This window comes from Mustela nivalis (genome assembly GCF_964662115.1).
Source record: "Mustela nivalis genome assembly, chromosome: 11".
NCBI lineage: Eukaryota > Metazoa > Chordata > Mammalia > Carnivora > Mustelidae > Mustela > Mustela nivalis.
Genome location: NC_139030.1, coordinates 38,670,636 through 38,690,871, shown reverse-complemented (window position 1 = coordinate 38,690,871; position 20,236 = coordinate 38,670,636). Strand labels below are relative to the sequence as shown.

Sequence of the window (20,236 nt, the reverse complement as noted above, 5' to 3'; positions counted from 1 at the left end):
TGATTGGCTGATGTAGCTATATTTTGAAGCAGCATATTTATAATAAGTCACTATCTAACATCTATCGAACTCTTAAGTGCCAAGTGTTATGCTAAGTATTTTGCAAACCTCGTGCCACTGAATGCTCATAGCAGTAGGTACAGGTATCATAAATTGTCTTTCTTTGCATTTTTCAGATGAGGTAACTAAGCCATAGACAGATGAAGTAATTTGTCCAAGTTGTTAGTGTTGCACTTGAGATTGGAACCTCTGTACCTACAAACCCCTTGCTCTTAGCCACTATATACATATATTGATAGTTATAAATATTGTAAAAAGAAAAAATTACATCTTTATTTACATAAAGATAGAGTAGAGGTAGTCTTTTATGTCATAGATCATCATGATTAATTTACTTCATTGATTTTTATCAAGCTGCTACATCACAGCCGTCATCTGTATTACAGGCATTTTTCCTATACCCGTTAGGGATTACTAGTTGATAAGCTTTACAAACTATCTGTTCTCTATTTGCTGTTAGGCACTAATGTTTAAGCCATATTCCAATCTTGAAATGTCTGTAGGTAATAAAAACCTGGGCCACTAATGTTACTTACTAGGAGTTCTGTTAATGACAAAATCATGGATCTACTCAGGAATTGAATAAACATAAACCTCAGTTATGGTTTAAGGTAATATGTCTAGCCCTGGTGCAAACACTTGAGTCTCTTTAAATGGTCAAAAGGAACTTAGTTGAATTTCCTTTTTAAAATAGGAACCCCAGGGTGCCTGGGTGTCTCAATTGGTAGACTATGCGACTCTTGATTTCAGGGTTTGTAAGATTACTTAAAAACAAGCAAACAAATACATAAATAAAATGAGAATAACCTGTAGATTGAAATGGGTGTTTGAAAGGTAGGGTCAAACTGTGACGTAAAGCTCACACATCAAAGTATAGTAATAATTCTAGTAATAAAAGAAAAAATTGCGCAGCTCCAAGTAGATAGTCTTTACTGATTGTTAACTACTGATTGTTAATTAAATGGAGATTATTTCTCCATTTAATTTTTGTGGCGCTTAAGATACGTGTTTTATAGATTTGCCATCAACATGTCTTATTTCATGAAATTTGTCTCCTGAATTCTGATATAAATCCTCATAGATTACTTCATCAGTAAAATCTTACTTGCCCACCTACTTAGATAATGAGAAAAAAAAAAGGTGTCTGTTTTGTTCAGTACACTTTGAAAATCTCATTTCTGTCTAGAGAGGGCCGGGTTAAGTGCTAAGAGGTACCATGTTTTATGCATTACTGACTTTTCCCCCCCAAAGGCATGAGATTCGAGAACAACTGCTTTCAAAGTTCCTGCCAGCTATTTTACTGTTTGTGTATATATGTATGTTACTAAATAATTTTGACACTATGTGGTATATTCTGCAGTAGGAGGCTGGTGAATAATCAAATAATCTTTAAGTACATGGGAAGATATTTTTAAAAGAGAAAAATAATGCCTGCACGTGGAAACTCAAATTAAAATATGTGAATTGACAATGAGTGTAATGAACTCAAGAGCTGTTTCTCTGGGGGCAGAATAAAATAAATTTAAAAATCATCCAAAAAAGGGGTGCCTGGGTGGCTCAGTTGGTTAAGCAGCTGCTTTCTGCTCTGGCCGTGATCCCAGGGTCCTGGGATGGAGCCCTGCGTGCTCAGCAGGGAGCCTGCTTCTCCCTCTTCTCCCGACTTGTGCTCTCTCTTGCTATCTCTGTCTCGAAGTCTTTTAAAAAATCATTCAAAAAAGCTTTTTGACCACATATACATAAGATTATGAATGAGAAATGCTATGTAAAAATTAGTATAAGATATTAAATTTCAAAGAATGTCATGCAGAATGGAAATCAGAATGGATCCCAGATGGGTAAAATTCCTCTGTAATTGATAAATAATCCAAGAATTTTCTTTGTGAAGTGTAAAAGCACAATAAACTTAGAAAAGTTGTAACAACTAATAAAATTCAGTAAAGTGACTAGGATAAAAGATTAAATCTATAAAACAAATAACTTCCCCACATATTATTTATAACCTTCTTAAAAATATAATTGGGAAAGCTCCATAAATAATAGAAAAATAGATTTCATAATAAATACAAAATTAAATGAATCAAATTGAATTAAAATGTTACTGAGACCTATAAAAGAAACTAGAATAAATTGAGATACCCTATTTCTACAAGTTTACTACAGGGAAATGTTAAACAGAATAAAATGCTGATTAGTACTTTGAAGTGATTTACAAAGAGTTCATAATGGAAAATGCTTATGTCAATTGATAAAAAGTATGCATAGAAAATATCTAAATCAAAGACCATATGTCCAAATATAAAACTACAGCACAAACTGGATATGTTTAATTTTATGCTCTTTTTGTGTTTTTTTCTAATAAACATACATGCTTTTTGTAATGTGAAAAAAATACACATTCAGTGTATTTTAATAATTTAGAGGAAAAGGCAAATACTTTCCTTTCCATGTTGTTTGACTTTAATGCAGAGATGGAGGAACTTTCTATGTATGTTTTCATTTACATACTTGTTGTTATTTCTAACTTAAGGCTTTAAATTTCCTTAGAAAGATGTGCGGGACATCCTCACCCCAGTTCGGATTGAAGCTGCTTACCGCCTTGGGCATCATGTCATCAGTAAACGAAATGCAGAAGAGTTCCCACCACTTCAGCCAATTCTCCAGCAGAAGAAAGAAAAAGACATAATTGAAAAAACAGTAAGACTATTTTCCTTTATTCAAAACGTGATGTGCATGTAACTAAAGTAATTTTTTTGAAACATTGCCTAATTCTGGGGAAATGAGTTATCTTTCTGATTTCTTTAAAATTTTTTATGAATTTTTTAATATAAAAAGATTTATGGTATGTCTTGTTTTCCATTTTTATTTTTTATATTTCCTTTAGGATATTGAACTGAATATTTTAAAATCTGCATTTAGTCCCAGCAATAGCTTCCCATATACATGAGATGTTAATCTTCTTTCCTTGATTCCTTGCCCATGAGGAAAATAAATTGCTAGGGAGTGCTCATAATGACAGTGAGTCACATTCATGAGGTTTCTCTTCCCCTTTTTCATTTTCTGACTCCTTCTCTCTCATTTTGTCTCCCTCTCATTCACTCTACCCAGATCCATTCATATCTCAGTAGGCAAATTCCCTTGCTGGCTTTTACTCATTTATAAACATAAGTATTTCTGTTATACAACAATTTCTCTTTCAAATTCAACTACAGGCTTTGCAGCCATGTCCCAGGATCCATTGCATTTTGAGATGGATCTGGCATTCTAACCAGTGCACAGCCTTTTCTAATGTATTCCAAAATACCTCCATTTCACTGGCAGTGCGTTTACCCCCAGGAGTCCAGTTGTTTGGACCTTTCCTGTCCAACAACACAAAGACCTAGTCAACAGGATGTTTGAGGGCATGGTAAAAACATTCATTAAAAGCATTTGCTAGGGCTGCCAGGGTGGCTCAGTGGGTTAAGCCTCTGCCTTTGGCTCAGGTCATGATCCCAGGGTCCTGGGATCCAGACAACTCCACCCCCACTCTCTTCCTGCTTCCCCCTCTCTCTGCCTCTGCCCACCTCTCTGCCTACTTGTGATCTCTCTCTCTCTCTCTCTCTCTGTCAAATAAATAAATAAAATCTAAAAAAAAAAAAAAGTATTTGCTCATGGCACAAGGAATGTAGAAGGCAGAAGGGACACTTGAAGGGCTAGTTCATATCCTGTCTAGACAAATTGCTACTAAGTCACTTGAAGCAATTTGAGCTGACACTCATGATTCTCTAGAACACTAGATCAGGTGAACATAATAACTCAAGGCAAGTTTTCTCAATACCCTTATGAATATATCTATGGTAGATCTACGGAAGTCAGTGTTTTCACCCTTCTGTTGAACTTTAGTTATCAATATCAACTATTCTTAACTATGTTTAATAATGAAAACCACAGTGTTGTAAGTACATAAGCCCAAACCTGGCAACATGTAGTTACATTAGAATAAAATTCTACCTTTTGGTTTTTAGAGCACCATGCTTTACAAGTAAGAGTGATAGGGAAAAAATCATGTTTACCTAATCATTTAGAGAAAGATTTTCGCTTCCCTTCTGCTTCACCAGGTTGAGGTAGTCTGTGATCGGATGCACTATTTGACAACATGCTAGTCATTTTCCATTTAATGAACCTAGCTCCTCCTCTGACTTTCTAGATTTCTCTTAGCATCTCTCCCTTTTCACCTGTTCCTCTCAGCTTCCTTTTTCTCTCTCTCCACTCTTTTCTTTATTCCTCGGGTTTTCCCGTGTACCTTTGAGTATCTCTGGGTCCTACTAAAATGCTCTGAGTTAAGTAGATTCTAGAACCCTGAGTGTTAACTATTACTATGTTCAATGTGTCCTCAGAGTAAAATTTCTAAATTTCTATATTTTGCTGTTTTCAATAAATATAAGCCCATTGTCCTACCATCTGTGAAAAGTAAGGGCCATGTTTATTTGTAATACGTGGTATCAAACTGTAGCACCAGAAAATTGAAAGGAACTCAGCAGTGAACATCTTGGCAGCACAGATTTTAAACACTTACCTCTAAAACTTTATCTGTTTTATTAAACTCATTTTTTTCCCATAACAATTTATAAAAGAAGCAATAATGTTTTCCATTAAACAAATTTAGGCATTCAGTTTACCTGTTGGAAGAATCAGTTCCTTTAGCCCTACAGTTGTCATTTGAACCTGTGACTAATTCAAAAGTGGCAAAATAAGTCATAGATGTCTTATGCTTAAGAATAGAGGTATCCCAAATTGTTGAATTACCATAAAAAATACTGTTATGTTTTATTTCCAGATAAACTTTGCAAGATTTTGTGCCCATGAAAATTGTTCAGCTGATTTACAGGTTTCTGCGAGATTTGGATTTTTAAAGTAAGTATAATTTACTGTTACTCATCAAGATGGGCAATGGGTGTGTGCTTGTAGGTTCTAAAGAGAAAAGGACTAAGAACTATTCCTTAGGGATTAGCAGCATTCAAAGAATTGCGGGGGGAAAAAACAAACAAAAAAACAACACTTTCCTGAAAGAGTAATCTATTTGTAATAAGGAATAAGTAATCTATTTGTCACCCACAGAACATAAATACTCAGAGGTTACCAGTTTTTGATCAGCGAGAATATGTGAGCACCAAGATTTTATAAAGCATATTTTAATCTTTCACTGACCGCTCAGAAGATATTTCAGGATTTAGTTGTGCCTTGAGCTATCATGATTGTTACTATGTTTTAGACAGGTGTAAGTGCCTATTAATAGAGTTTTGGTGGCAAAATGAGCTAGTGTTCACTAACATATAATCCTTAGGGTTTTTATCATCCAAAAACTGGTAACATAAGTCAGAATGATGTACAAAAGAAATCCCTAAATGTATATGAGAACATTTGAAAGGGAATAAACCACTTTGCTTGTCTAAATTCATAGAAGAGGGAATAGTAAAAAGATAATCCAGGTATCATGCAAAGAATAGTACCTACCTAGCATACAGTCAAAATTAGTTGAATGTTGGCTGCTGTTACTATTTTATCATGGGAAATAAACCAACTGCAATTTTATCAAATGTATCATGTCTAACTACCCTGTTTTGAAATTGGTCTGCATGCTAGAGGGAAGATGTGAAAATGAGGACCAGAGAGAGAATCCATCGTGAGGTTGAGGTCTGATTGCGTACAGAAAGTAAGAGGGGATAGAGACATCAGTGACAGGACAGGAAAATGGGAAATTATTTGGGGGGAGGTGGAGATAAAAAGGAAACAAGCTTAAATTGGGACATGTTGAATTTGGTGGGATTTCTACATGCAGCTTTCCACTTGAAAATCTAGTTCAGGATTATTTGGAAGTCGCCTACACATTAGGATCTGTGAGCATGAAGGGGGACCTGGGGTAGGGAATGTGTGGAAATGCGAATTTCCCAGAGGAAAGAATGAGGGATCAAGTTGGGGAGGGGACAGTTTTATTTAACAGTCTTCACAAGAAGAGGGAGTCCCTGGGGGAAACTGTAAAGGTATCCCCAGAGAACTAAGACAAGCAAATCCATAGTGAAAGAGCCAGTGGAAAATACAGAAAAAGGGACTTCATATTGTAAAATTTTATAGAGAGCTCAGATAGCACAATGCCTGGGGCAAGGTCATGGGAACTAGCATTAAAAATGTGACTGGTGGGTGAGAAAAGGATGTTCCTGGCAACTTTTAAGATGGAAATTTCACTGCAGGAGTAGCCAAGGGAGAGTCTGAGTTCAAAGGGAAAAAGCATGTACTGGGAACGAGTAGGTTCAACTGAAAAATTTCTAGGTGGTGATGAAATTCGTTATTTATCGAATCATGGGACGACACAAACACATGTGAGGGTCAAAGGCAGAGTAAAAACTAAATTGAAGAGGGAAATGGACTTCAAGCCTGGAGCACTTTTCAGACTCTGTCAGGACTCTCTCTCTCCCCTCTGAAGCGCCGGCAGCTGCTCCCTTCACCTTTTGCACGTCTTTTGCTTTAAGTTCCACGTTGCCATCAAACTCGGGTTCCCCTCCAACTTCTCTAGCTTTCTCACTTGTCATTTGAGGATCTTTGATGTTGGCTCTCTTGGCTTCCTAACCTGTCCACCTACCCCTTTCTCACACCCCCCTGTTTTCCCTGAGTAATTGTGCCCACAGCTGTGACCTCGCCTGGCCTGTCTACACTGCTGATGCTCAGATCAGTATCCGAGTTTCACACCCACATATGCAACTGTCCTGTCCTCTTGGGTGCCCAGTCACTATCCACCGGTGACACAACCATTAGTCTCCAAAGCCAACAACCTGGAGCTCAACCTGCATTTTTCTCTTTCTTATCCCTGAGGTACAGTAAATTACTAAGTTCTGTAATACTACCACCTACAGGTGTATTTTATATATCATGCTTCTCTCCCCATCCCGCCCTCTCTCTCTCTCTCTCTCTCTCTCTACCACTCTTGCTCCAAACCAGATACTCAATATCCTTCCTGGGTCCCCAACCTTTCCCACTCTTTGGGCTTCTGACCTCTGATTTTATAATATTCTAAATCCTCATCTGTGGTATTTCCAGAATGTGAGCTTTCTTTCTTTCTTTCTTTTTCTTTCTTTTTTTTTTTTTTGTTAAAGATTTTTATTTATATGACAGACAGAGATCACAAGTAGGCAGAGAGGCAGGCAGAGAGGGGGAAGGAAGCAGGCTCCCTGCCGAGCAGAGAGCTGATGTGGGGCTTGATCCCAGGACCCTGGGATCATGACCTGAGCAGAAGGCAGAGGCTTAACCCTCTGAGCCACCCGGGCACTCCAAGTGTGAACTTTCTAACATATATTCTGATAACAGGGCTCCAAGGGCTCATTAAAACTTAAAATCTCAACCACGCCACGGGACTTTTTTCCATGAATGGCAGAATACTTGTTTGACCACGCATTCTCAAGCCTCTGTATCTTTTTCTTCCTCCTACTTATCTATCTGATTAACTCTCATTTGTCTTATAAATCTCAGCTGTTTTTCTTTGTCTTCAAGTACAGGAACACAAGTCCTGTGACCCTGGTCCTTTTGCATTTACGCTCACCACTCTTACTGTCTGTCTCCACACTGTCCTGTGAGCTGCATCAATATAGGTTTCTGTCTTTTCATCTGAGTGTTCCCAGTGCCTAATAGAGAGCCTGGAGTGCTATAGGTGACTAATGGTTGTTTGCTGAGAATAGAACAAGGTCCTTAGGAAACAGCATAAAATGGGATCAGACTCTGGTGGAGGAGTTAGCTTTAGAGAGAAGTTAAGATTGTCTTTATCTTGAGCGAAGAAAAAGGTGCTTGACAAAAATTAAGAAATCTCAAAGTGGCAGGAAGGGAAATACAGAGAAATCAGGGATGGCCAGGATAAAAAGTAAGTTAATATATGGAAAGTGAGGGCTTTGAGGATGGACTTGGGAACTTGAAGAGAATGGGAAAAGATTCAAAATAGCTGTTAAGATAAATGGGATAGGAATGAGTAAAAAGGTTGACAAACAGTGTTGAGTACCCTGCTGGGGTGGGATCACATATGGCAGAGAATAAATTAATTCTTTTCACTTAGGCAATGCCAATATAGCCTTGAGCATCCACAGTTGAGGGCCAAGAAGCCCTAACCTATTTGATTTATAATTGGACTTTATACTTAAATTATCCAGATTGGCTGCTCAGAGAGTCCAAAAACAATGACTACTAACTACTTTGTATCCCAGCATGTAATGTGGGGCCTTTGTTGAGTTATTAGACGAATAATTTACAGCCTCCCCATTCATGTATTTATTGTCTTCCTCAGATGCTTAGTTTTCTTGGTGTTTTTGCTGTCATGGGCCTCTGATAAGAAGAGCTGCGTGGGTGAAAGCTTATCTAAGCTATAAATAAGTAGTGTTTTCATTTTCTTAAACCAGGCACTCCCACTGTCCACTTTGTCATCTTTCTCTGCAACCACATTGGCCTATGAAGAAATGGGACAGTGACGTTTATATAAAAATTTTACTAATAACACCTAAGTTCTTTCCTGAAGAATGAAAATACGTCTTAATAAGATATGAAATAATTTATTTGTCTTCAGTATATATTTTCTCACAATAAGAAAATCTGTTATCTACTTTTTTTTTTTAAACTTTGAAGTGATCATATTTCTTGACGTTTGTCAAATCCATTACGATTTTAAATGGCAGCCAGTGGTGGGAAAGGCAGCATCTCTGAAGGTGTGGGCTTTGAGTCACCTTCATGAGAATCACCTGGAATGCTTAATAGAAATGCAATTTTCTAGGCCCCAGAACATCTGAATCAGAATCTATGGGGCACCAGGCCAGAAATAAGTATCAAAAGGGGTATGAGTGGTTTTTATCAAACTAAAATCTGGGAAGCAAAGCGGTGGTGGTGAAGAGTTTCAGATCTAGTCAAGCTAATCTGGTTAAAGTTTATCTACCATTTACTAGCTGAATGGCCTTTTTAAAGAAGCCTTTTCCCCTCTGTAAACCTCTTTCCTCCTTGATCAGAAGATAAAATCATTCCTACTCTATAAGGTTGCTTCAAAGGTAAAAATGCAATACTGCAAACCAAGTGCATAGCACAAAGCTTGAAATACATGAAGGTTTGTGGAAGTTATTCCTGGTAACACTGTTACTGGGATATGGGTAGACCATGATTTAAAAAAAAAAAAGTTTGGCCATAACGTGAAATACTGCCACTGAATCCTTGGCATTTTCTGCATGTGGACCGGTGGTTTCTCTGGAGTTGAAGGCTTCTTTCTGTCCCAAGAAAGCCGCTGATGGACTGGGTTGGCAGTTGGCCATTGCATGAGGTTTGAAGTGGCATGGATGCCAGTAAGAGGTCTAAGTCCCCCATCTTCTGCATCAACTAGGAAAGTTACAGGCCATCTCCGTTAGGTAAATAATACTGACTTGCAGAGTTTACACGTGAAATCTCTTTTCATCAGTCCTTAGGCCCCCAGTGAAGGGTTGCGACAAAGTGCTGTGTCTTGGGATAAATTGTCACCTATCAGACCAAACTGTGCCTCTCCCCCACAGAGGTCCTCTCTCCCTGCTCAGGAATAGTAAGCATGCTTGCGGCCCATTCTCCCCACCATAAACCCTCTGGCACAGAGGGCATGAGGTGCCTCCGAGCGCAGACCCGCTGTGGGTCAATGCATTTCCACAGCAAAGAGCAGGAGTTTCTGCGAACAGAGTGCCCACAGCAAGCCAGGCAGCGCAGGCGCACACTGTCTCACGTGCTCATTAACTTGAGGCTTCTAACCAGAGGTCTAAATTCTCGGGACCGTCAGCCCCGATCGTATGAGTTTGCCTGACAAAACGAAGATGAGCAAATATGATTTTTATCCAGATTACAAATACAGTAGCAGGTATTAGCCCTCAGGTCGACAGTTTAAAATCAAGTCTTTCATATTCATGACTGATCTAGAGGACACTGCTTCCCTTCTCTACCGCAGTCATGCATCCTGGGTAATCCATGAAGGCTTTTCCTGAGCAAGTGCGTTCATTGGGTTAGGACCACTTGTAACTGCCGTTGACAATACTTGGTGAATTGTAGCTTAAATAATAAAGGCGCTTAATTGTTTTTGCATAATAAGCAGGAGGTGGCTGTAGGCTTAATAGGCAGCTACCAAATTCTGGGCATGCATGGTTATCCTCACCGTTTTCTTGGCCTTTCCCTTACTGTCCCCCAAAGACTGTAGCAGCAGCAAGGCTGCCAACCAAAGAAAAGGGGTAAAAGCAAAATTCTGTGTCCCCTCGAGGCTGCCTTCGAGGAAGGGAATCCCCTTAGCAGACCTCTTACTCTGATTTACAGGACCTTGTCGCACGCTCATCCACGAATTATTGTAGAGCAATCGTAATTCATTCCCTGAAGCTGAACGAGGGGCCTCTCTTCTGCAACAGCAAGGGAGTACTGCCTTCTGCCTCCTGCTCTACTCCTTGGGACCTCCAGGAGTCCGCCTTTATTCAAAGGCAGACTCCTTAAATGTTAGTTAACTGACATATCTTAGTTAATGAGAATTTTCCAGTATTTTCTTTTTCTCTGAAGTCAGTAGCAAAAAGGCACCAGTTCACATGTAGGCTTGTAGGCCACTTGCTGCAGGCTTGTTTTTTGTCAAATAAATGACTCCTGGACCTCAACACAGGTAACATCTCCATTTGCATTATATTTCATTCTAGCATCTTGATTAAAAACATGTTAGCCATGAAGCCCTAATTCATCTTATCAAAGCATTCATTATCCTAAGACATGGGGAGAATTTCTTGCAAAATAAAACGATATTGTTCACTTAGGGAAAATATAGAGCCTGCTGCCGAAATCCATCATTTTTCTATTCTTCCTTTTTCACTTATTAAGTTATGATTCTCTATGTACACAGTACCTTGATTTGTTTAAATTATGTGGATTCTGGGCTGCTTTGTAAATTTCAAGCGTGCATTATGCATGTTTTAATGAAGAATGAACCACGATTCCCGGGGAAAGCTCCGTTCAGCCTTGTCGCACTTCCAGATGTGCACCTGGACCTTTCTTCTGTCTCCCATAAAAAGCTGGTGGGTATCTTTCTGAGGGCACCCTGTTAATGAATCCGGATACAGTAAGATGTATATCGTCATTGTGGTAATGTGGCAAAATAGCTTAAAAATGGAAAATGAACCGGGAGTCTGGCTGCTGAAATGTGAACACAGTGTTTCTCCTTAATTTGCTGTTGTCTTGGAACCTAGCTGTTTATGCAGTGCTCTCACCTTCTGTTGCTTGTCTAAGTGCCAACTTCTTTCCCAAAGGTGCTCAGTGACTAATGCTTTGGTTACAAGCCAGAATATTTTATAAATGTCTATTTCTAGGCAGCTCTTCCACAAGTCTTAATTAAACTTTAATGTCAAGCTGAAGTTTACTTTTAGAACCTCTTAGGTTCCTTCAGTTGTAACATGATTGCAGAGCAGTGGGGGGAATGTAGGACGCCCGGGTCCTCACACATTTATTTTCTCTCTGCCCTCTGTGCCGCCAAGCAGATGCGTACTTGTGGAACACAAAGGTTTAGGACAGGAGCCTGAGGAAATCACAGGCATTCCCTGAAACGGTGGGAGGAAGAGCGTGCGGTCGCTGAGTCTGCTTCCTCCACCCGGAAAGGATAGCTTTGGTGTAGGATTACTGTTGTGTTAGTTATTACACATCCTTCCAGAAAAGACCTAACGTTTCACACCCAGGGATCAGAAGCTAGAGATGCTGTGCACCCACTTGGTCTTCGTTCCTTCCTCCTCGATGTCCCCAGTGCCAACCCAGAGATTCTGAGGACGGGGTGGGGCTGGGGGGGCGTGGTTTCTCTGATGCTGCATCTGATGCCATCCCAAATAACAAAGCCTCTATCCGTGTCAGAATGATCAGATTTAAAATACAGTGATGTCCTTTTTTGTGCTTATTTTGCAACTAATGATACTTAGGTAGTTCTATGCCAGAGCCAGCAAACTCTTTCCATGAAGGGACAGAGTAAATATTCTAGGCACAGAGGTCTGTCTCCGCCTCTCACCTCTGCCATCACAGTGCCGAAGTCGCCCCAGATGAACAAGCATGGCTGTGTTCCAATAAACCCCAAGGACAAAACCAGGAAGGGGCCCAAATTTGGCCTTTAGACAGCAGATTTTGAGACCCTTGTCTATGTACATTTGCTTTTTACATGACCATTCTGTAGTATGTTTTTTATTTTTTGGTATACTAGAGTGCCTTAGGGTTTATTTTGTTATTTATATATAAGTTGTTGGTATAATTTAAGCTGGGTGCCAAAATTTGCCAGATTTAGGCATGCTTAGGAGTTAATCCTGGGTTCACAAACCGTAGAGGTCTCCTTCTAAGACAGATAGACTAACCCAACAGAAATACATCTATATGTTCCCCGAAAGACTGTAATAGCTCCGAATTAGAATTGTCAAAATCCCCAATGATTATTGGATAAAGAAAATGTGCTATATTTATAAATGGATACATATATGCCAATGAGGATAAACCACTCACAACTCCATGCATCTGTAGAGTTTAATGTTCTAAACAAATTTTTAAGTACAGAAAGCCTGATAGGTAAAAATTAAATACTCTGTGATTCCACTTATAAGAAATAGAAAAACTGGGCAAAGCCAGTCTATAATAAAATAAAAAAGGAAGATGATGGGTAGAGGAAGGGAGGGGGCATAAAGTCATTTCTCTCTCGTGCTAGTGATACATTTTCTTGATTTGGGTGTTGCTTTCATTAGTGTAATCAGTTTGTAAAAATTCCCCGAACTGAATTTTAGGATATGTGTGTTTTTCTATATGTGCTATCTTGATAAGTGTAAAATGGAAAGAAAAATCAGGGTAAGAGGGGAAGAATTTTTAGGTATAATTGAACTGCGCAGCTTTTTTGATCTCTACCATTAGAAGGAGAAGAATGGGGAGAAGCATCTCTAATTTGTTTGCATATTCAGAAGTTCATGAAAATAATTACTTCTCAGAAACTAGATTCTTTCCAGGGGCTCCTGGGTGGCTCAGTCAGTTAAGCATCCAACTTCAGCTCAGGTCATGATCTCAGGGTCCTGGGATTGAGACCCTAGTGGAGCCCCACATTGGGCTCTCTGCTCCATGGGGAGTCTGCTTCTCTCTCTCGCTCTCCCTCTTTCCCTCTGCTTCTCCCCTGGCTCATGCACATGCTGTCTGTCTCAAATCTTGGGGGAAAAAAAAAACAAACCTATTTCCAGTATTGATATTGCCATTAATTTATTGGTTAGTTCAATAGCTGTATTGCTACTAAAATGTTATGTTGTGTGATAGGGAATAGATCACATGAATGTAGTAGTGGTAGATGTTTATTTAACGAAACATTTGGAATTTGTATACTGTCATGGGACAGACAAACATGGATATCATTTGGTAGAATTTATAATGAGTTGATGAACTTTCTTTTACAATCTTTTATCCAATAATTTCTTCAGGTTTTCTGATGTTTTTCTTTAGTGTTATCCCACCGTCTTTAATGTTTGATACAGTGACATGCCACATATATTTTTTGAGCACTGTGTTTGTAGGCTCTGAGAAAACAGTGATAATCATGATCTAGCATCTACTTTCCAGTACTCACTCTAGTGATAATAAAAGCAGACTCTGTGAAAATACTGCCTTAAAGGTGTGCCCAGTGTACTGGGAGAGGGAGAAGCTACTTTTGTTAGGGGGAATGCAGTGCTGAGCTATGGGGGGGGGGTGGATGCAGTGCTGAGCTATAGGGGTTAGCAAAGAGTATCAACGAGAAGAACTTCTTGTAACTATTAACACTTCGTTGAGTTTTGAACAAGAACAAATCAGCCAGAGACACAAAGAAGGGAAAATGTAAAGGAGAGGTAGCTTGAATTAAGACACAGACACAGATGTTTGGATACCTATTTGCAGGTGAGTATGTCTAAAGCAAAGGAATAAGTTGTGCAGTGCAAAGTGAGGCCTCCTGTACTGTGCTCGTAAGTTAGCCTTCGTCTTGAAGGCACTGAAGCATGTTAAGCAGGCACATGACATTGTCAAGTTTGCTTTCTGGAAAGTGATCCTCTCTGGCAGTGTGAAAATTGGACTGGAGAAGGAGGGCTTGAGAAATCAATTAAGGGTATAATTCATGTTAAGTCATGTTCAGTCATGAAGTTTTCCTACTTTTATATTAAAAAAGAAATTAAATAGTCCTAAAATTAAATAAACCTAAATAACCAGAATGGTAGAAAAGCAAAAAGCAACATGCCCCGCTACCTTCAGGCAAAAGTGGTTCCCTGCCTTGAGTTCCCAGGGCTCCTCATTCACAACTCTTTCCCGTGGATTGGTAATATTTGTTTATATTTGTCTATTTGTCTATACATCTGTCTTTGACAAGCACTCCAAGGGTCGGGATCTCTTAAACTGCTGTTGTATCCAGGAATGATGAACCTAATAATTATGTAGGGGGTTTCAGTTATAGTCAGTCATTCATGTGTCTTCAAATAATGGCTACAAGCATAAATTTGGAAACCTGTTCTTGAACCCTGTTCTCAGACACACTTTGTTTTAAATCAGTTCACAAATAACCCTTGAATACGGACTCTGTGTTTAGCATTTCTGTAGTTTATTCGGACACTGATCTTCTATACATTGTTGATCAGAATGGTACAGTGTAAGGTTGAGGAAAGCTTCTCAAGACCCAGGAGAGAGGTTACCTTTCTTATTGCCAGGATTAGCCTCACCTGACACTTTCCTCTGGGTCACATCCTTCACTGGCTGAACCAATTTTTCTAAATTTTAAATTCTTCTATAGAACCATTGTGTAAAGGTTTTCTTTGGGCTCTTCTAATTCTCTCCTTGGTAAAGAGAATGGGCTGTGCAGGCATTTTCCTGGAGACTTTAGAAGATTTTGGCTGTGCTGCTTTGAAGGGCCTTAAACCTCAGGTTCTTTATATATAAACGTGTTATTCTGAGGATTTCATGGGATGTGCATGAGCCAAATTTTCAGCATAGTAATTACTACTTCTGCGGACGGCAGCTGAGACTTCAAGATGCTGAAGCACCTCTTCCCACCTTGGAGGCCTGAGGACCAGAGCCAGAACTGCAAATCCTTACTCGTAGGTCTGGATTTGCAGCAGTCTGCTCTTCCTTTCCAGGTCACGGGCAAAGCATGGCTGCAGTTCTATTTTAAATGTGGTCTAGTTATCGGTAGAGGGGACCAGCCTGCCTTGAGAAATGAATTCTGTTGCAGCAGACTGTAGTGCTGTCCACTTGCTGGAGAGCCGTCCCTCCCGGGGCTGTGCTCATTCCCCCCAAACCGCCTCTGTTTGGGTGGTGGTTCCCTCGGCAGTCTCCTTTTCCCCCGGTCTCCCCAATCCCCCCTTCGGTTTAAGCAGCAGCTCGGTCAAGGTCTTTTCCAAAGTAAAGAAAAGAAACATAGCTTTGCTTTTAGAAAAATACTGTGCAATACTGAGGGAAAATATGTTAAAGCTCTAGAAGTGAAACAGAAAGGAGTGTAGCTTAATTAGGGCTAATTAAAAATTAACAAACTTCCTGGGTAATAGCTGATTGAATTTATCTGAAACATGAAGAATTGAGTTCTCACATGAACTGGTGTCTACTTATATGGGCTCACCTCCCCCATGTTTTTTTTTCTCCCAAATTAGTATTTTGTGATCAGTATAAATGAGGGGATGGGATATTTATTTCCCAAACATCACTTACTTGTTACTAAGCAGTATTAAATATTACTTAATTTTTAGACCACATGAAAATAAGACCTATCTTGCTGTTGGAAGTATGAAGACAGTAATGTTGAATGTGTCCTTGTTTAATGCTGGAGATGATGCGTATGAAACAGCTCTGCACATCACACTCCCCGCCGGCCTTTACTTCATTAAGATTTTAGATCTGGTAAGTATCAAATACCGTAGCATGATACTATATTTCATTTTTTAAAAATATAAATGGTGTAGGGGCACCCAGGTGGCTTATCGGTTAAGCTTCTGCCTTGGGCTCACGTCATGATTTCAGGGTCCTGGTTCCAAGCCGAATGTCCAAGCCCCATGTCCAGGCTCCCTGCTCAGTGGGGAGGCTGCTTCTCCTGCTTCTCCTCCTCTCTGTGCCCCCACCCCGACTTGTATGTTCTCTCTCTCTCAAGGAAATAAATTTAAAAAAAAAAAATGTAAACGGTATGATCCATTTCATGGAAGTAAGGCCTAAATATTAGGGTATATACAGACTTACCATTCAAAATTCCATTGATTTTCAGACTTCTTCTTGCTCCTGATCAAAATGATAAGTTCCTTGGTATCTGAGATCGAAAAAGTCCACTTCTCTCTTCTAAATGTTACCACGTGAGAGATCCTCTTGTCCCAGCAAGCTGCTTGGGCGCCGCTGCTTCTCTCATTGATGGCACGCTTCTCTGGCACTACGGTGCCGCGCTTTGTGGCTGAGCTCCCTGAACAAGCAATACTGGTCCTCCAAGCAGGCGCCCAGAATTACTGCTCTGCATTTTACGTTCACATCCCCAGTCTTGTTCCCCAAGAACTTCCAACAAATACCAAAATTCTGAAGTCTTGGTATCAACCAGATCACAGGCAATTTCTCTTTTCCTCCAAGAGTTTGAAGCACTTAGAGACCTTTTCTTACCACCGTGCCTCAGTCGTAAACAGTTAAATCTATCAGCAAGGCATTAATAAGGTTGATTTCAGAGAGAAAAGCCTCAGTCACTTTCCCCTTTGGTGCCTATCTTATCCCTTAACAAATTTACACCTCTTTTACCCAGAGACTATCTCTTCAAACCAAGGGCACTTAGGTCTTTGACCTCTCTGGAATATGTTACTCCTTTCTCTAGAGCACTAGGAGCCTATTTGCAATAGTATGAGGGGAAAATTTAAAAAAAATATATACTTCTGTGTATATTATATATATATATATATATATATATATATATATATACACACACATATTTAGTACATTTATTATATATACACATTTATAGTGCATATACATCTATAGTACATAGTGTGTATTTATATGTATACTTCTCATAGTATAGTATATAGAAACATCAAGATATATATTTCCCTGAATATTTGAATTATATATATATATATTTATATATATATAATCTCCTATTGTGGTGACAGTTACTGTAATTACACACCTTTACCTCATTCTCACATCCCAGACAAAAGAGGATCAATGAAACAGGGACTTTATGAATTACTCGCTTCATGGTTTTTCAAGAAACTGGACCTTGAGTTAAATAAGGAAAACAAACATGGATGAAAGCTACAAGGCCAGGAATTATTCTGTGTATTCTTTGGAGAATTTAAAGGAATATTAATATATACATCTGTGTGTGTGTGTGTGTGTGTGTACACACACTTATAAATTTTATTTATATTTCTATGTATCCCAAAAGTAAACAGAAGATCGACTTCCAGGAAGGCAAATTCTTCAGGAATGATTTGCTTTTCAAAGACTGTTCCTAAACATATGTTACTTTTCCTTCCCTTCTTACCTAAAGCATTTGTTTCATTTTTCCTTCTAGGAAGAAAAACAAATAAGCTGTGAAGTAACAGACAGCTCTGGCTTAGTCAAACTTGACTGCAGTGTTGGTTACATATATGTTGATCACCTATCAAGGGTAAGCATTTAGCATGTATAGTTTTTGCTTACTAACATGAACATAAAATATTTTTTTTCTGTTTATGCTGCATACAAATATGTAATTATTTATTTGCTTAAGTGATGAAATAAAACTCAAACCCACTGGGCTTAGATCTTTGAGATTGTGTTTATATTCTTGGCAATGTTCACTGTAAAAAAAAAAAAAAAGTGGGGGCACATGTTTGTGTCAAAATGGGCATGTGAATGTGTCGATCAGCATTCTCCTCCCCCCCGTCTCACCCTCCCCGACACTCCCCCTACCACTCTCCACCCCAGGTGGTCCTATCTGCCAGGCATGTTACCTCTGCTATACAAAAAGGTGTTACTGGCAAGAGTCCTCACTCAAGTTGTTAAAGCATCTCTAATTTTGTCAGTCTGGACCTGCCTGTCTTTCCATTTAGAAGGAGGCTTTGTCTCTGAATGTCACTTGTGGAAACGCTGGTGCTTGAAAATCGCCCCAACCCCAACAGCTTTCCCCCTTAGCTCACTGCCTGGGGGAGGGATAGCCTGTGCTTCTAGAACATAGTCTCCAATCTGCATTCCACAGAACATCAACATTAAGAAAATTTCAGATGATAAAAAAATAGTTTTTAGATTTTGTTTAAAATGGGCGTTTCCCTCTCTGTGTTTCACAGATAGATGTCAGCTTTCTGCTGGATGTGAGCTCACTCAGCAGAGCGGAAGAGGATCTCAGCATCACAGTGCACGCCACCTGGTATATTTCATTGTGAAAAAACAACGGGGCTACAGAAGTGGACTCCTGACTTTAGGGTGGGGGCACATAGGGGAACCACGGAGCTGTGATCCATTGTCTGCAGGAGAAAACTTCTCTTGTGTGATCTAAGAAACGAAAAAATCTCTCACTATCTTTGGAGCAAATTTCTGTCAACCGTGTCCTAAACATTGCTTGACACCACGTCTTTTTTCCCCCACTCCCCAAGCCTCCAAATACATTTGGTATACATGATAGGTGATTAGTCCTCTCTGAAAATGATTTTTATGTTTGGGGGATTCTAACAGGGTGTCTTTTATCTGTTTCTGTAGTGCAAATGAGGGGGAAAGGGAGGACCTGAAGCGGAACAGAGTGACTTTAGCAATACCTCTCAAGTACGAAGTCATGCTAACTGTTCATGGGTAAGTAAATATGGACTCCTCTTGTAAAGTTGAGAGCCGATTTTAAATTCTGGTGCTTCTTATATTATTGGTCAAAAAATATATTGAAAAATTTTTTAAGGAAAGCTCCTGTGCTGTTGCTATCCCTTAAAAAAAACCTGGTGTCGCATCCTCTTGCTTCGTTCTTCATTAGTCTCTTGCACTCTGTAATCATTACTGAGGCCTCTTTAAGCTAGTACCCGGTTGGGGATTTCTTCCTGGAAAAGCCCCAGAAGCCTCTAGCAGGTCATGTCCAGCCTGTCAGTTGCACACTATAAAGGCCACGGGTGGGGCAGGGGTGGGGTGGGGAGGGAATGGCAGTGTGATAATTAGCCTGATAATGCTCAGTGGCTGTGGGAGAGAGAAGTTCTAGGAAGTGTAAGCCTGGCCCAGTCACCACTCTCCAGAACCCACCTCTCCCTGTGTGGCAAATCGATGGAGATAGGAGAGCACCAAGCTGCAAGGTGTTCCCTGACCACTCACTGACCCATGAATTAGGGAGTTTCTCACCCATGGTCCCAGAGCCAGCATTCACTGGTTCCCCACAATGTTAGTGATTGGGTGGCCCTCCTCAGATTCAAGAAGGAAACATGTAGAAAAGATTTAAGGAGTATTAAGAAAACCCTTACTGATTTTACTGGAAATGATTCAGACTATTAGCCTTTGTTTAAAACAATATTCTTTTAAAAGGATTTTATATATTTGAGAGAAAAAGAAAGCGAGACAGGGAGAAGCCTGGGGCTCGATCCCAGGACCCCAGGATCATGACCTGAGCTGAAGGCAGATGCTTAACTGGCTGAGCCACCTAGGCGCCCCTAAAGCCCTATTTTTAATGGACCAGAAATAGGAGATACCAAACAAATAGACCGATGAGCTTTTCTTGTTGCTCCAAATATAAACCATCCCCAATCATTTTTAACTACTCACAGAGATGGCATATAATTATATAAAAATAAAATGGTGTCTGCATCTGAAAGAACTGAGTATCAAGTTTCCAAGGTGAAACAAGCAGGAGAGAGAAAGCCACTCAGGAGGGAAGACCCTGCTGCATCAGTGGGCACCAGAGAAAAGCTGACGCCACGTTTCCTGATTTTGAAACTTCGTTATATTTCCTTTTTGTGATTTTCTCATGAGTGTCCTCCACCTCATATTTTGGGCAAGGAATGTTCTGCGAGCATAAAACTGCCTAAATCTACAGTATTTCAATATTTCTGTGTAGCCTGTTGCTCATTTTCATTACTTCACATTAGCTGCCAAATAAAAGCAACTAGTGGAGTTGGGATTCCTCAGAAAAATATTTCTTAGAAACCACTACTGACCTCTATGCTAATCACAGGCAAGAGTGACAACCTTGTATTCCTAAGCAAAA

At 39.7% G+C, this 20,236-nt stretch overlaps 2 protein-coding genes across 21 annotated transcripts in view; one reads left to right on the top strand and one right to left on the bottom strand.

Annotated features, from left to right (window-relative positions):
- The window catches only part of ITGA4 (integrin subunit alpha 4), a 220,344-nt gene that overhangs the window by 188,857 nt on the left and 11,251 nt on the right, over positions 1-20,236 (top strand). For all 17 annotated transcript variants that reach the window (XR_014300465.1, XR_014300466.1, XR_014300467.1 and 14 more), the window contains 6 exons: positions 2,605-2,754; positions 4,874-4,950; positions 15,801-15,951; positions 17,597-17,692; positions 18,351-18,430; positions 18,760-18,849. Coding sequence is in view for 10 of the 17 variants with exons in the window: in XM_082690224.1 (XP_082546350.1) it covers positions 2,605-2,754; positions 4,874-4,950; positions 15,801-15,951; positions 17,597-17,692; positions 18,351-18,430; positions 18,760-18,849 (644 nt within the window). In the remaining 7 variants the exon portion in view is untranslated. The remainder of the gene's footprint in view (positions 1-2,604; positions 2,755-4,873; positions 4,951-15,800; positions 15,952-17,596; positions 17,693-18,350; positions 18,431-18,759; positions 18,850-20,236) is intronic.
- The window catches only part of CERKL (CERK like autophagy regulator), a 136,737-nt gene continuing 127,442 nt past the window's right edge, over positions 10,942-20,236 (bottom strand). For 2 of the 4 annotated variants that reach the window (XM_082690237.1, XM_082690235.1), the window contains one exon: positions 10,942-11,137. In XM_082690237.1, coding sequence (XP_082546363.1) covers positions 11,053-11,137 — 85 coding nt within the window. In that variant the 3' untranslated portion in view covers positions 10,942-11,052. The remainder of the gene's footprint in view (positions 11,138-20,236) is intronic. The other 2 variants (XM_082690236.1, XM_082690233.1) reach the window with 1 other exon arrangement.